Source organism: Pelophylax lessonae, assembly GCF_965119305.1.
Source record: "Pelophylax lessonae genome assembly, chromosome: 2".
In the NCBI taxonomy this organism is placed as follows: Eukaryota; Metazoa; Chordata; class Amphibia; order Anura; family Ranidae; genus Pelophylax; species Pelophylax lessonae.
In genome coordinates this window covers 116723994-116740185 of record NC_138769.1, presented here as the reverse complement: position 1 = coordinate 116740185, position 16192 = coordinate 116723994, and the positions used below count along the sequence as shown (strand labels likewise).

The window sequence follows — 16192 nt, the reverse complement described above, 5'->3', positions numbered from 1 at the left end:
GCGGAGTTCACAGAGGCACACAGATGGAGAGGTCAGAAATAGTAACCTATTTATTTCTTTAAACATATTATACTCGCCTGCTATGTGCAATGGTATTGCACAGAGCGGCCCTGAACCTCCCCTTCTGAGGTCCCCCGCCGGCGATTTTGGCTCCTCCTCTTCGGTGTCTGTCTCCATAGCAAGCCGCTTGCTATGGTAGCAGATGTGCGGGCTCGCTCCCGAGGCGGGCTGTGTGTGGCCATAGACATGCACAGCACCGCCCCGCCCCCAGCTCCCGCTGCTGTACGAACATCCTGTGAGAAGAAAAAGACAGGGGAGAACTACTGCGGATGGGCACATCGGTGGATCGATACAGGACTCAAGTGTTTGGTAAAATGTTTTTTACCTTAAAGTGGAGATAAAGGCAAACCTAACTAACACAATCTACTCCCACCACTCCCATTCTAAGCCCAATCTGTCTAACCTTGTAAAGAAAAGATTGCTATACTTGCCTATTCTGCAGCCGCTGTGGTGTCCAGCAGTGCCTTCTGTGTGCAGGAGAAAGCAGACAAATGGCTAGGAAATGCCCGGGAAGTGACATCACCTACAATTACTATGGGGCTCCCATTGTCAGCTGCCTCTCCTACACACTGAAGCTACTGCTGGCACAGCTCAGCCTGGGAACAGACTGGAGCAGCTTCAAAATAAGCACATTGATCTTTTCTTTACAGGAATAGAAAGATTAGCCTTAAAATGGAAGTGTGAGTAGGTTTAGAGTTAGTTAGGTTTTTCCTTTACTTCCACTTTAATGTAGAGAATGCATTAAAGTGTATATGCGGCCCAAAAGCCATCTTGATTATCCTGTACCAATTCTCACAGTGCTAACAAGAAAAATAGGGTAAACTAAAACCCAGTGAGACAGCTGCCAATTTATCATGATGGCTTTCCCAAGTTTATTTCCCCACTGATAGCTGGATTCTAATTCAGTTTTAGTACTCGCCATCACACCTCTTTGGCAGAAAACTGAAAAGTATGGCCAATTCTGTAGTAAACAGCAAAGTTTTATTGCAATGTAATAACAGTTTTCAAGTCTAAAATGATGCATTTCACTAATAATATTGGGGCCAACAATTAAAAAAAGGCATATAAATTACTTAATTATGTGAAAATAAAGTTTCTTCAAGGATTCTTGGTTACATGAAACACAGCCATTAAACCACTGATGCAGACCAGCGTTACAGAACAGTCATGTAACCAGTGCTATTTTAAGAGTAGTGCTGCTCACCTGGTCGCAGATAAAGTTCACTCTGTGATGGGGCTGCTGACATTCTCTCTCGCTCCCTCTCCCGTTCCCGCTCTCTGTCACGCTGTTCTTTTTCTCGTTCACGTTCCCTTTCTCGTTCTCTCTCCCTTTCAACATTGGCAGATGATACAGGAGTTAAGTGTGCTGGATGACCTTTAAAAAAAAAAAAAAAAAAAATGGAGGACAGGTGTTATGAATGTCATACAGAAGGGTCAAACACACAGTCTATACAGTCTATATAGGCAATCACAAGAAAATGTAAAGAACCCATTTATCTAAACTCAAAAATTCTAAATGCAAAAAAACAAAAAATAAATTGTACACAGCTTTAACATCTCTCAAATTCCAGATGAAGTCCAATGTAACCCAGCACGTTCCACATTCTATCCTTCAATTGTCAGATCCTCTACTGCCCTCTGCCACTTGATGCTGAATGAAAGAGGACATAGCTTGGAAGTAGAAGTAGGTAGGTCTTAAAGAGATTGTAAAGTCTCAAAAGTCTTTCACCTTAATCCATTCTACGCATTCAGGTGAAAACCTTCTTTGCTGCAGTACCCCCACAGACCTCACCTTTTCTTACCCGAGTCCATTCGTTCAAGCGCCGTGTATGAGATCAGCGACTCCATATCATTGACAGTTTGATAGCAGTGGGAGCCATCAGCTCCCGCTGCTGTGAATACCAAATCCAGTAACGTGGGGGGGGGGGGACGTTTTCGAGTCCCGCTGTCTTTGTCATTGGACGCAGCAACAGGATTCGGGATACGGGTGCCCCTATGGAAAGCAGCTTTCTGTGGGGGAACCTGATGGAGAAGGAGCTAGGAGCGCTGCCAGGGCACACCAGAAGAGGAGGATCAGGGTAAGTATAACATTTTTGTTATTTTTATTTTGAAAATCTGAACCTTTATATCAGGGATATGCAAACTGTGGCCCTCCAGATGTTGCAAAACTATAAGTCCCATCATGCCTCTGCCTCTGGGTGTAATGCTTGTGGCTCTCAGAGTCTTGCTATGCCTCATGGGACCTGTAGTTCTGCAACATCTGGAGGGCCACAGTTTGATTACCCCTGCTTTAGATCTTTAATCTTGAACTTAAGGCACAAGCACTGTTGTTATCAGAGGCACCTTTAGGCTAGGATTAGTTTAATTAAATAGGAGATGCCAGCAACACCTATTCAAAAATCCCTAAAATAACTCGTTTTCTGCTATGATATCATATGAGAAAGCAATGACAGCTCGATAGTAGATATCCAACTAATACTCAAATTCTTCCCAACACGACCGCCATCAGTTAAGCCAACTCAGTTGACTTATTTCATGTCAATATATGTGCAATAAATGTGGATGACTGCAGTAAAGAATCAGATGAAGAATACATTTTTAGAAATTTAGGAAGTAAAAAGTGACAAACCTGGAGACAAAGATGCTGGGGGGTTGTATGGCCTCCCAGGGAAAGCAAGCTGCGCCCCTGGCATATATGTAATTCTGTCCATTGGTGGAGTACTTGTTCCTCCAGGATGAGGTACCAGAATAGTGGGTGGCATGTTATTTAAGTCTATGATACCTGTTTAAAGACATTTTCATTTTGCTGATGGTCAATGGTTAAAAAACAAAAACATCATAACATACATTTGTCAAAACACGCTGTACATGATAGTCCATTATAATGAAAGAAAATAATGAACTAACCTCGTGCTCCAGTATAGGGTATTGCTAATCCTTGTTCCCTAGGAGAAAGCCCTCTGCCAACATCTGGCCTTAAATTAACCTGCATCTGCTGGGAGGTGATGTAGTCATTAAGGATGGTCTGTCGTGTGTTCTCCATGGCATAGAGCTGGTACTGGCTTGGGTAACCTGGTGTTGGGGAGAGCTGCCTTTGAAACAAGTAGGCTGCTGCAGATAAAGGAAAATTGGAAATAATTATGAATATATTTAATCAAAATCTTCAATTAGTTGTGAAAATTGCAACAAACATGCACAATGATTCAGATCAAAACCACATTAAGATTTGCAGCGTTTAGGTGGGAATTTTTGTAATAGCCATGAGAAGTGCAAAGATGCTACCCATAACACATGGCGCTTGAAATCTGTATGGGTAGACAAGCTTTCACTCAATACCCAAGAGATACAAATACAAAGTTATATTTCACTAGCAAATCCCTGAACAGAGAACCCTCTAGATAAAGGACAGTTGAGGAGGTAAGAACTGAAGAGATTGTGTGAAACTGAATTTTTGATATTTGCAAAGACACAGTACAACAAGAAAATAGCCCACAGAAACAAGAGCAGAATATATAGGACAAAAGTTCTCTTCACCAACTGCCACGTGACCACCAGTCGATTTTTATTTGATAGCCAAAATCCATGTAAACTACACTATGAGACTGAGAACAGTAGATTCAAGATAATAAAATATCAGTGGCAACAGGCCTTAGCTACAGTACAGCTAGTCTCTCTTTCCCCATCACAGCAGTTGACCCAGCTGTTCATTTTACACAGGGTACACTTTACTCCCCAGCGTTTATACTCCTGGGGAAGATTTGATACACCTAACTGTCTGTGCTGTTTCACAAATATAGGCACCCTTATTCATATAGTGCGGCGTTGCCCCAAGCTACATAGATGCTGCTCCAACATTTTCCAGGTGCTTAATAGAATTTGTTCTACTCAAGTGCCCCCCCCGATCCCAAGTTGACGGTACTGGGTATTACCCTGCAGGATATTCTTCCAGATGACTCTAGTCTGTTGTGGACCAGGGCTTTATACTTCGCTCGCAAATTAAGATTGCAAAAGTGGCTTTCCTCCTCCCCTCCCACAAACCAACAATAGAGGGATGCTGTTAACCTTCTCTTGAAAAGGAAGGAATTGACAAAAGCATAGAGGCTGTCCTAGAAAATTTCAGAAAACTTGGGATCAATGGCTTTCTTCAGAATCTACATATGTTTCACCATTGTGTTCTCGGTCTATTGGGGATTTAAACTGGAGTTGGGCCTGGGGACTTGGTCTTTTCAATTGTGATATTGGGAATGTCAATAACCTCTTTGTAGTAGTATGGAGGTACTGGTAATCTCATTAATGTAATATCTGGAGTTTGATAGGACATCATTTACAGTGTTATTTAATGGTACAAGACTGTTTGCTAGCTTTCCTTTATTTTCTTTTTTATTTTCAGCAGTGGTCGCTGTTTTGGGCTACTGTTTGTCTTGTTTCTTTGGTGTATAACTGAAAAAGATTTTTAATAAAAATGTCCAGATGCAAAAAAAATAAATAAATAAATAGGATGATAAAATAAAATAAAATAGTGTTTTGGTAATTCTGGCCCATGTCCTATTAAAAGAAAGTGTGGGTTTTCCAACTAACAAACATACATACTCACCTAGGTGAATGTAGCATCAGTGCGATGATGCTTCTGTTCCCCGCCACCTCTACACAGAGAACTGTCAGTCACTGGCTTTGTGCACTGCCCCTCCAGTGCTCACTGGAGCACCAGGCTGTGAAGGGGACAGGATTACCTGGCTCAGGCACCTGGGTGGATTCCAACATTAAGGTCAGGATCACTCCAGTGTCTGGACCGGAGGAGTGACAAATAGATAAATTTAGCGCGCTTTTGGCTGGATCTGGGTCACAGGAGTGCACTTAGCTTGTTCTTGCTATTGTACTAGTTTCCTCAGAACACATACCAAAAATTACTGTAAAGTCTGTTGCCTCACATCTGCGATCTGATAAGGTTTTGTGTTGATGGCATCAGTTTGAGATGCCTGAGGGCAATAAAAAATTTAATGGACAGCTGCAATTGACTGGTGACCCTCATTAGACCACCACTTTACTTTCTAAAAGCAGGTTTTGCATTCCCATAGACTTGAAAGCCAGACAACATTGGTTTTTACTCTGCTTGGAAACAAACCTCTCAGCTTGCAGATTCAACTCCAACCTGAAGATGGCAGTACACCTCTGATAATACTGGAGTTGTCAAATACAATTCTAGTAGTAAAAAGAAATTTACACATTTCTGTTCAACTGTCCGTTCCTAATAATTGGATTTTTGACTTACCGTAAAATCCTTTTCTCTTAAGCTCATTGACAAACGCAGTCCTCTTTGATTAATATCAGTAGGGTTATACTGCCCCCTACAGGAGTAGGACACTAGGCAGGAAAAAAGTTCTGGCCACACCTTAGGGGCAGTCCCAGAGGGTATATCCTCTCTCTCCCTGCTACAGGATGTCAGTTATGTAACAAAGCAGTGTCAGAGAATTTAACCCAACCCAACTCAAAATAGAGGGGCGGGTACTGCGTCTGTCAATGAGCTTAAGAGAAAAGGATTTTACGGTAAGTCAAAAATCCAATTTTCTCTGTCGCTCATTGACAGACGCAGTCCTCTTTGATTAATATCAGTAGGGACGTCCCAAAGCAGTGCCACAAATGAGGGGTGGGATAACAGAAATCAAAATCCAATCCAGAAGGCCCAACCGGTGCCAACCAGAAGTCTTAAAGGCTCATCGGACAAAAGGATGAGACTCAACTGAAAACCCAACAGAAAAAAACCCTTGAGGTAGACCACCGGTCTCCTCAAACAGCGGCCTGCAGAACCTTGCGGCCAAAAGAGGCATCCGCCGATGCCAGCACATCAACTTTATAAAATTTTGTAAAGGTATGAACCGACGACCAGGTAGCCGCCTTGCAAACCTGAACCACTGACGCCTGATGGCGTAAGGCCCAGGAAGCACTAAGCGCCCGAGTGGAGTGCGCCTTAACAGGGAACAGAGGAACCCGACCCTTAATAGAATAAGCCTGCACCACCGTCTGTCTGATCCATCTGGAGATAGTCGCGGCAGACGCAGGCAACCCCTTTCTAGGGCCATCCGTGATCACAAACAGTGAATCCGTCTGACGGAAAGATTCCGTAGTAGTCAAGTACACCCTGATCGCCCGAACCACATCCAAGGAGTGTAACGCAAACTCCCGAGGATGACTGGGCTTAGGACACAGGGAAGGTAGCACAATATCCTCATTTAGATGGAAATCTGAAACCACCTTAGGAAGAAAGGATGGATTCGGATGAAGAACCACCTTATCCCTATGAACCACCAGATATGGGGAACGACAGGACAATGCGGCCAGTTCTGACACCCTGCGTGCAGAAGTGATAGCCACCAAAAAGGCCACCTTCTGGGATAAAGTAAGCAAGGGAATCTCCCTAATATTTTCAAAGGGAGGTTTCTGAAGAACCGACAACACCAAATTAAGATCACAGGGCGGCAAGGGCGCGCGCACCAGCGGAGCCAGGTGTCGCACCCCCTGGATGAAATTCCGCACCAAGGAATGAGTAGCAAGAGGCTTCTGAAAGAAGATTGCTAACGCTGAAACCTGACCCTTGATAGTGCTCAAGGACAGTTTCTGCTCAACCCCCTGTTGCAGAAAAGCCAATATTCGGGCCACCGAGTAAGAACATGGAGGAAACCCAAGGGATTCACACCTCGCGATATAAGACTTCCATGTGCGATGATAGACTTTAATGGAAGTCGCTTTCCTCGCTTTAATTAGAGTAGGAATAACTGAAGCTGACAACCCCTTGTCCTTCAGCACCTGGGTCTCAACAGCCAGGCCGTTAAAGCCAGCGATCGTAAAGCAGGATGGAAGATCGGTCCCTGAGACAGCAGATCCTCCCTGAGAGGAAGTCGCCAAGGAGCGTCCGCGACCAGCCTGACCAAGTCGGCGTACCAGGCCCGACGAGGCCAATCCGGAGCCACAAGGATAACTGGAATTCCCTCCACCTCTATCCTGCGAAGAAGTTTGGGCAGCAACTTGAGAGGAGGGAAGGCATACAGTAGCTGATACTGCCCCCACGGGGCGACCAGCGCGTCTGCGGCGTCCGCTAGAGGATCGCGGGAGCGGGCTACAAACCTCCGCACCTTCCTCTTGAGCCGAGATGCCAACAGATCCACAGCCGGGGTACCTCAACGAAGGCACAATTGGTGAAATACTTCTGGATGAAGAGACCATTCCCCTTGATCCAGAATCTGACGGCTGAGAAGATCTGCTTGCCAATTTTCCACCCCCGGAATGAATACCGCGGATGCACAATCAGTGCATCTACCAGCGCTTCATCTTGCGCTATAGCGGAGGCAGAAATGTCTTCCTCGCTATCCGAGTAGATGGGATACGAGGCACTAGCCCCAGAAGAGGGACCTGCAGCCGCCGCAACAGGCTCAGAATCTGTATCTGAAGTGTCAGACGAAATAGGGGTAGGCGGGGGTCGCTTTTTCGCCCCCCGTCCCTGACAGGCCACCTCCACCCGGGATACAAAAGACTCCAAAACCGATGACAATGCATCAATAGTAAGTGGAGAACTGGAGGGTCCTGCGGCCACCTCGAGGGGATCAGGTGGGGATACATGTGTGGCAGGGTCCATGATAAATCCAGGAACACCTGTCAGCAAACAAGGATTGCAAAAGAAAAAATTTTTTTTTTTTTTTGTATGAAATCCCCCAGCGCAACAGCGCCCCTCAGTGCCACCTGCTTCGGACCCCCACAGAGAGAGAGAGAGAGAGAGAGACCCCAAGGGCTCACCACCTGATGCACAGAAGCTTCTACCGAACTGCTCTCAGCGCTGTCCTTATAGAACAGGAAGTCTTATGGATCGATTTACCCGGGTAAAGGAGGCGGCTCCGCCCCTTTACTCGTCTTCCGGCACTCCCACCGCTGCTCCTCGAGGCAGCTGGGTGTATCCAAGATGGCCGCCGCCATACAGGAGACATTAGGCTACGCCAAAATGGCGGCCCACGGAAGGATGGCGGCTCCGTGCGGCTGCATCTCTAATAGAGGACTCCCTGTGCGATAGGTAGGTGCCTGATAGTATCACCCCTCTGCACAACTGTTTCAACAGTGACGCCAGCGGCGCCCTGTCTCCATCCTTGACCGACATAGTCATGGATTCCTTAGTCCTTTTACAATGCAGCCTTGCAGCGACAGACTCATATAGATTGTCAGCTCCCAAACCAAGCCTCCTGGAGTGGTACCTTACTCACCAACTAGCAAGGGGGAGATATGTGAAGTGTGTCACAGGATAGAGGGGAACCCGGAATCATGAGGGTCCGACCATCCACAGAGGGGCCCGCATCCATCCCAAAACCCGACAGGGGGAGAGGGGGAACATTCTACTCACCATACCGGAACAGGCGGGCATCCACTCTTAACAGAACCCCTCTCCACAGAGGTGGGGGGGCTGTCGACCAATACGGACGCCTAGTGTCCTACTCCTGTAGGGGGCAGTATAACCCTACTGATATTAATCAAAGAGGACTGCGTCTGTCAATTAGCGACAGAGAAAAAAGCATTAAACTGGTATTTTTTAAAACAGTGTAGCATTTTTGTACAAACTGTGAATTCTATTTCTTAAAGCCCATTAAGGGGAACAGGATTGACCTAAACATTTGAGTAATGCTGTCACCTACAGGAGGATTGGACAGACAAAAAAGCAAAAAACAAACCCAAGTCAGTCCAGAGTATAACCACACCCACTAACATCATGCCTAAGTTTTGCAGAGGAGGAGAATCAAAACATGATAAAGTAGAGTGGGACTGTGTCCGTCAATGGATTCCAAGTAAAAGATTTTATGGTGAGTACAAAAGCCTTTGGGACATCCAAAAGAACTCCAACTGAGGGGTGGGCAGCACAGTAAAATGCGAACAGACCGTAAAGCCTCTTACGCTCAAAGTTGGCATCATATAAGGCAGAATTGTCTACATGGTAGAACATATGAAAAGAAGACCAGGTGGCAGCTCTTAATAACTAGTAAACAGAGGTCTGATGACAGAAAGCTCAAGAGGTGATCACTGCCCTAATGGAGTAAGCCCCAACAGGAAAGGGTGAACCCAATCCTCAAGTTTAGAGAGATAGAAAGATAGAGCAAGCTCAGTGGCAATGTCAGGAGCTGGAAAACGCTCTGCAGGTCACTTCCAGGCTCACCTGGCAATGTCTAGGCCAGCGGGCTGAGAATAGATGGGACTAAATACTAGAGTTGGTGGGAAATACCAGCAGAAGTGTAGAGCACTCCTAATTTAAGAACTAAAAGGTTTCTAGGAAATTCACAGGTTAGCCTTTAGAACAGCAGAGCAAAAAAAGCCATCCATCCTCCAAAGGGACTAGCAAAAAAAGACATGCTGGTAGCGGGAGCTGTTACATCTGGAGCTAACCTATTCATTTTTTGTTTGCCAGTGTCCAATGCTCCTGTAGGAAAGAGTTTATACTCAAAGGTTTAAGACTGTCACTCAATGGATGAGAATAAAAAAAGCTATACTTACCTCCACCTGCAACATTCACAAGCTCTCTTGACGGCATCTTCTTGCCAGCTTTAGGATCTTTGGACCTCTTTTAAATGGCCAGGCTGGGATGATGCATGCACACAGGAGTTAATTCTTCCAGAGACCGGGGATTGTACACTTGAGCAGTGTAGGGAATTTTCAAGCAGGAAGGAGAATCCTTTATTGCAGAACAAAAACTATGTTTTCTACCATAAATACACCTTCCTGCTTGCAAATTTTATATTTTTGCCTAAAGTTCTGCTTTAAAGTAGGAAAATTAGAGTTACTGTCAAATTAACTGATGCATACCAACACATTCAAAATTTGGTCCGAATATCTATGTATCATCAATGACTTCTGATTACGAAAAGGTTAAACAACGAAAAACCCAAGAAACAGGGCCATTTAGTGACTGGGAGTGACTGGGCCTTTACAGTGTTATCCTATCAAAGCAAGGAAACCTGCCAAAGAGTAGAAAGGGTCAATGTTTGCATGATCTGTTAAGATTTATGAAAACCTGTACAAAAGTAAATATCCTTAAATTACATACCAGGATCCAAAGCTCGGTGGAACTGCATAGGATCAAGGTGAGGTGGCAGATGGCCTCTGTAGACCTCTCCAGGGTTGCCTCCCCGTAAGTGAGGATCAAAAGGACTGTGAGATGCAGCCGGATCTACACCAGGGACTGGGGACTTCACAACAATATTTTCCCTTTGCGTTGGCGTTAATGTGCTTTTTCTTTCATGGCTGGAAGACTTCCCTGGAGTGAGGCCACCTACAAGCACAAATACCAGCTGTAAAAAATTTGTAAGTAGGAAGATACAATAGAAGATAAAAAAATAAAACTTGCTTTAGGTACCCATCGCCTGCTGCCAGCTTTATCCAGATGCACATTATGGCTCTAGTTCTGGTTCTTGGGGAGATTACATGAGCGGTTACAGTGTTTAAGTGTCTTCAGTCATAAGTTATTGCTTGTTTGATTAGGCAGAGCTAGTATCTTTGTATTAACTCTAATCTTAACGAGAAAGCTACTCTGCAGCCGCAGCAAAAAAAACTGCATCTGGACCAACAAAAAGGCAAGTATAACATCGGTTTAGTTGCTGGTTCAGTGTCTGAAGGAAGTAAAAAATTATAAACAAGACTTTAGGTCTATTTTAACCACTTAAGGACCAAGCCTATTTCTGACACTTCTTGTTTACAAGTTAAAATCAGTATTTTTTGCTGGAAAATTACTTAGAACCCCCAAACAATATATATATATATATATATATATATATATATATATATATATATATTTTTTTAGCAAAGACTCTGGAGAATAAAGTGGCGGTTGTTGCAATATATTTTGTCACGTGGTATTTGTGCAGCGGTCATTCAAACGCAACATTTTTGGAAAAAATACATTTCACTGAATTAAAATAAAAAAAAAAAAAAAAAAAAAACAGTAAAGTTAGCCCAATTTTTTGGTATATTGTGTAAGATGATGTCACGCCGAGTAAATAGATACCCAACATGTTACAGTGTAAAATTGCGCACACTCGGGTAATGGTAGCAAACTACTTAAAAATTTTTAAAGCGCCACCCATGGAGATTTTTAACGCTTACCATTTTAGAGTAACAGAGCAGGTCTTTTGCTAGAATTGTTGCTCTCACTCTGACGAACGTGGCGATACCTCACATGTGTGATTTGAATACCGTTTTAATTTCCGGGTGCGACCTACGGATGCGCTTTCTTTTTTTTCTATTTATTTTATTTTTTAACAAAAAATCGGATCACTTTTATTGCTGTCACAAGGAATGTAAACATCCCTTGTGACAGTAATAGGCAGTGACAGGTACTCTTTATAGTATTCAAAACGCTGAAATCTGCATTTTTGAATACTGACCGCTTTTATTTTTTTTTTTTAAATCGGCGCCATTGGCAGCTGAGTAAATCGGAAGTGACGCAATGACGTCCCTTCCAAGTTACATGATCGGAGCGGACGTGCCAACTGGTTGCTCGGGTCTCCCGGTGGGACAGGAAATCCGGGCAGAGCCACGGAAGGGGGCGTCTTCTACCGCTCGCTGGCATAATGGCTGAGTGGCTGCTGAGCTGCATCGGGTGTTATCGCCTGAGAGCCTAAACAACGGGGTACCGGGGTGTATTATATGACAACTCTAATGCTGGCCATACACTGTTCAAATTTAGGCAGGTTCTTGATGAACTATATGAAATCTGATCAGCTGGTGGTCCTCCCGCCTAAATCCCCTTTATTGAAAAATCAGAAGAGACAGGTGTAAAATTGTTGGCCAGCTGTCAAAATACAGCAGCCATAGGGGAAGATTTGGGATATCCAAGCTATGTAGTGTGGATGGAAGAATCGGCTAGATTTTTTTCTAGTCAGGCTGCAAGCAAAAAAAAAAAAAAAAGACTATATGACCAAATTTAATTGTAAAGCTGCCAGATTTAAAAACAGACCTACCTTCTGACCGTGCCATAGGCGAACTTCTTGACATTGGGCTGGGGTAGTTAACTGGCGTCCTCCTAGCACTAGAATCCTCATAAATCCCAGGGCTCAACTGTGACTTGGAGGCTTCGTGTAGAGTTGATCTGAGAACCGATGTACCAGAACTCACAACAGATGTATGACGTGATCGCATGGCATCAGATGACTTGGGGTCTTCACATTTTGATCTATCCACTACCTTCAAATTCTCTGGCATCATGTCCATCTGTGGCACCCCACGTGGCAGCCTACTTGGCCCCATGATCAAGGACTTTACATTGTGCTTGATAGCAGATTGACCAGATGTACCTTCATGTTTTAGAGGTGTTCCCTGCATAAAGAACATGAGATTAAGATTAAATACCAGCTTTACGAACACACTAACACACAAACACAGTACTGTAGTTACCTGGGAAATAGACCCCTCTAATATTGTCCTGGAACTCTCTGGAGTTTTCCGACTTTCTTGACTAAGAAGGTCCTGCCTGGGGATTTCATGGATGGAACGCCCCATTTCTTTAATTGTGGTAACACCATCATAAGGCTTGCCTTTTGAGATGGCACCATCGAAAGACCGAATAGGTGGACTTTCACGTTTGATTTGCTTGGCATATTTGAGTCCATCATCAAAGTTCTCAGATGTTGCTCTTGGGGTGCCTGGATGCAGAACAAGACGACCATTTTATAAGATAACAAAAAAAAAAAAACACAGCTGTTCCACATTCAAAAAAGAAAATGGGCTCAAAATAAGATAGTGAAGATCTGCAATTCTCACCTTGCATTATTGAGCCACTAAGAACCTGCCTTTCCTTCAGTTCTGTGCCTTTAGGTAGTGTACGACAGATAAGTCCTGAGAACACAAAGAAACATAATCAATATGTAATAAGTCTACCTTCTGTCCACTAGTTTCTGTGCCTAAGTGGTTTTAATCTTTAGAGGTTTTTGGGGTGTGGCCAACAATACGACTAAACAGCAACAGGCTCACAGGAGAAAACAACAAGAGCTGGAACTAATGGTAGAGACTCAACAAATGGTTTGGGAGAAACGTGAAACAGAAATCAGTCAGTGGCTCCACTCAGTGGAGAGTATAGATGCTAGGTGCCATACAAGCTGTAGAACAAACTCTCAATGGGAAATGGACTCAAGACAAGCAGGGAAGAAGGGACTTGTGAAAATGGGACAGAATATCTACCCAAGCAGATGGAAGTGGAGGGAGGAAAACCAAAGAGGATCTTCTAGTTAGGAATTAAGATATTGAAAAAGGCATCCATTACCTAAGAACCCTAGAAAAAAAAAACTGGAGCCTCACAGAGTAGGCAGGGATATGGGGACACTAAGGCACAGGCAAAGCAAAGGCAGGATAAGAGTCCAATCACTTAAGGGTAATGCCAGAATGTGAAGTCTATGAAGCAATACCCATGTCCTGTACTGTATGATAAAAACTCAAGGTTTATTTTGTGGCTGACCCTCCAGCCTGCATGCATCACCATGATAAGCTGTCATGGAGGGGTGTACTCACTTTTGTGAGATACTGTATGTAAATAAACATATATATATATATATATATATATATATATATATATATATATATATATATATATAGCAAGCTGGTTACATTTATAAACAGTGTTTTTTTTTTTTTGTTCTTGCAAATGAAATGAAAGTAAAGACTGTAGTGTACAGGGCAGCAGTTACCTTCCATTGGTGCTGACACAGCAGACTCTCTGACAGACAGGTTCTGCTTTATATTTCCTTCCATGGCTTCATAGGTTCTCTTCAGTGTCACCTCTGCAACACTCCGGGGACTCCTGGTACCATCACGTAGATTCTTAATGGTGGCTATAATAAAAATGGAAATGACACTGTAAAATTCTGAAAAACCTCACTCAATAGCACTTCTCTAATGATTACATAAGAAACACTTGACTTGCAGTCAGATACACATTTTTTTTAACACTAAATTCTCAATATACTCAGCTAAAAGCATGTCTCAAACCAATTACATTTTATATTTAGTAGAACAGAATATACAAACAGCAAGCAATCAGAGGGATCTACATTAAACACCATAGAAAGTTCACCCATTAGACACCCTTCTGCACTGGACACCAAAAACATTGCACACTTCTGTGCTTGCTGCAACCATACGAACATACACTCCACATCGCACCTGTCTCCACCCTCCTCTTTCCAATTACACCACCTGTTATGCATGCATTGCATACATGCATCAACTTTCTTGCCACTGCATGGACACCTGCCTGCCACCCTTCCAACTTCAGCCTACTCAATGAATGGGCAACACCGCTAGTTGCAAACCACCACCACAAAAAACCAGTGGTCTTTTTTTCCTCCAATAAGCAAAGAAAAGTAGCAGAACTGCCTAGTGATGAAACAATAGCAACTGTAATGAGCACAGTCTGCCAATTTTGCTTCCAAATCCTACATGTAGCCAGAAAACAAAAAAAAATTATAAATTTTACTCAAAAAAATTGTGTTCCAAGCACCAAGGGAAGGTAAAGAGCCTCCCAAAAGGGCCGCCAGTTGAAGTTCACTGATCCAAAAAGATAAAGAAGAAACTTTACAAAAGAAAATTCTCCTCTAAAAACAGGAATTGGAAGAATGCGCCTATGACAGTTCAGTTCTTCCTCTACTGAATAAGTCATTAAAGTTCACCTAAACTGCCTTTTTTCCATTCAGAATGATTGCTAACCATGGCCAAGGTAAATCGCCCTATTCATTTTGTGAAAGCTTTTGCTGTTTACCTGAAATAAATATCACTTGGAACAGTTCTTTGCAAGCAGGACACGAATGCACAGTGAAGGAAAGAAAAATAAATTCAAAAGCACTTGCATGTCATTTGTCTGACATGCAAAGTTCTGTTGATACTACATATTCCAGGCACTATGAGTAGATGGGGTCCAAGGGGGCATGTATGAGGGCATTTAATATTAGCCCAGAATGCAAGTGTGCGCTGTAAATCACTAAAGCCCATAGTAGGTGATTGGCCTATTGAAGCCTGAAACCAAGGGTTCTGCTGGTAGGATCACTGGGTCCGAAGACAATGTTAAAGCTAGAAGGAGTACTTCACAAAACAAACAGTTCTGACTTGGTATGAGCACCCTGCATAACAAGTCATAACAAGCTAAGTCATGAGAATGACACCCTATACAAATAGATAACAAAAAGATAAATCAAACAAGACACAGCATAACTTATTTTGTAAAATGCAGAATTTTAAACAAAGCTAGAAATATAAAAAAAAAAACAAAAAAAAAAAAAAAACACCTCTCCCAGTAAGCAAGGAGACTTGTTAAGCCAACAGTACTGCCTATCATGATTTTTGGGAGTCTAAAAATCACTTCTGAATACATGTTCATCATATGTAAAAATACATACATGTTCTATTATATGTAAAAATGGTAACAATCTATCATCATACTCACAATCATAAGATACAATATGCCCACTCTTTCCCTCATAAATGACACGGCCTTTGGCAGAGGACTCTTCTCCACACTTCTCCGGACTATTGATGTCCTCGGTAGCCAGTCTGGTGATGGTCGTCTTCAACAAGACATCGGCAGCAATACCAGACTGTGACAGTGCTGGAATACCCTGGACAAGACACCCGTAACGAAAATTTGACACATAGCAAAACCATTGGTTAGACTACTAACTCACAAAGTACTGGGCAAAAACAAATCTAGCTACTAAGTACTAAATATATTATTTCAGACCCAGTGTAATATATACCTGAGTAATGGACCCTCGAAGAGAGGAAATAGCTTCCATGGGAACTTTGGTGCCTGGAGTGCCTCTAGTGATGCTTCCCTCCTGCAATGCAGTCATGGTACCTGCAACAAAAGCAATGAGTGTGTTGATAGATTAGAGCCAGCAAAAGCATGAAAACCGCCTTTTTAATACGACTGTCCGACTTAAGTTCCAGGTGGTTTTAGTCCCTTCATGACCAGGGCATTTTTTGCTATTCAGCACAATTGTGTGGTCATGCAACACTGTACCCATATGAAATTTATATATATTTTTTTTTTTTTTAAAACAAATAGAGGTTTGATCATCACTGGGTTTATTTTTTATTTTTTTATTATATAATTGAAAAAAAAAGA

General features: G+C 43.1%; 1 protein-coding gene across 1 annotated transcript in view; it reads right to left on the bottom strand.

The window, feature by feature from the left end:
• NCOR1 (nuclear receptor corepressor 1) overlaps positions 1-16192 on the bottom strand; it is a 310428-nt gene that overhangs the window by 39519 nt on the left and 254717 nt on the right. Inside the window, exons 26-35 of the mRNA XM_082245149.1 lie at positions 15822-15922; positions 15512-15683; positions 13761-13904; positions 12841-12915; positions 12475-12722; positions 12042-12396; positions 10130-10354; positions 2968-3171; positions 2690-2842; positions 1265-1435 (exon numbers count right to left, since the gene is read on the bottom strand). Coding sequence (XP_082101275.1) covers positions 1265-1435; positions 2690-2842; positions 2968-3171; positions 10130-10354; positions 12042-12396; positions 12475-12722; positions 12841-12915; positions 13761-13904; positions 15512-15683; positions 15822-15922 — 1848 coding nt within the window. The remainder of the gene's footprint in view (positions 1-1264; positions 1436-2689; positions 2843-2967; positions 3172-10129; positions 10355-12041; positions 12397-12474; positions 12723-12840; positions 12916-13760; positions 13905-15511; positions 15684-15821; positions 15923-16192) is intronic.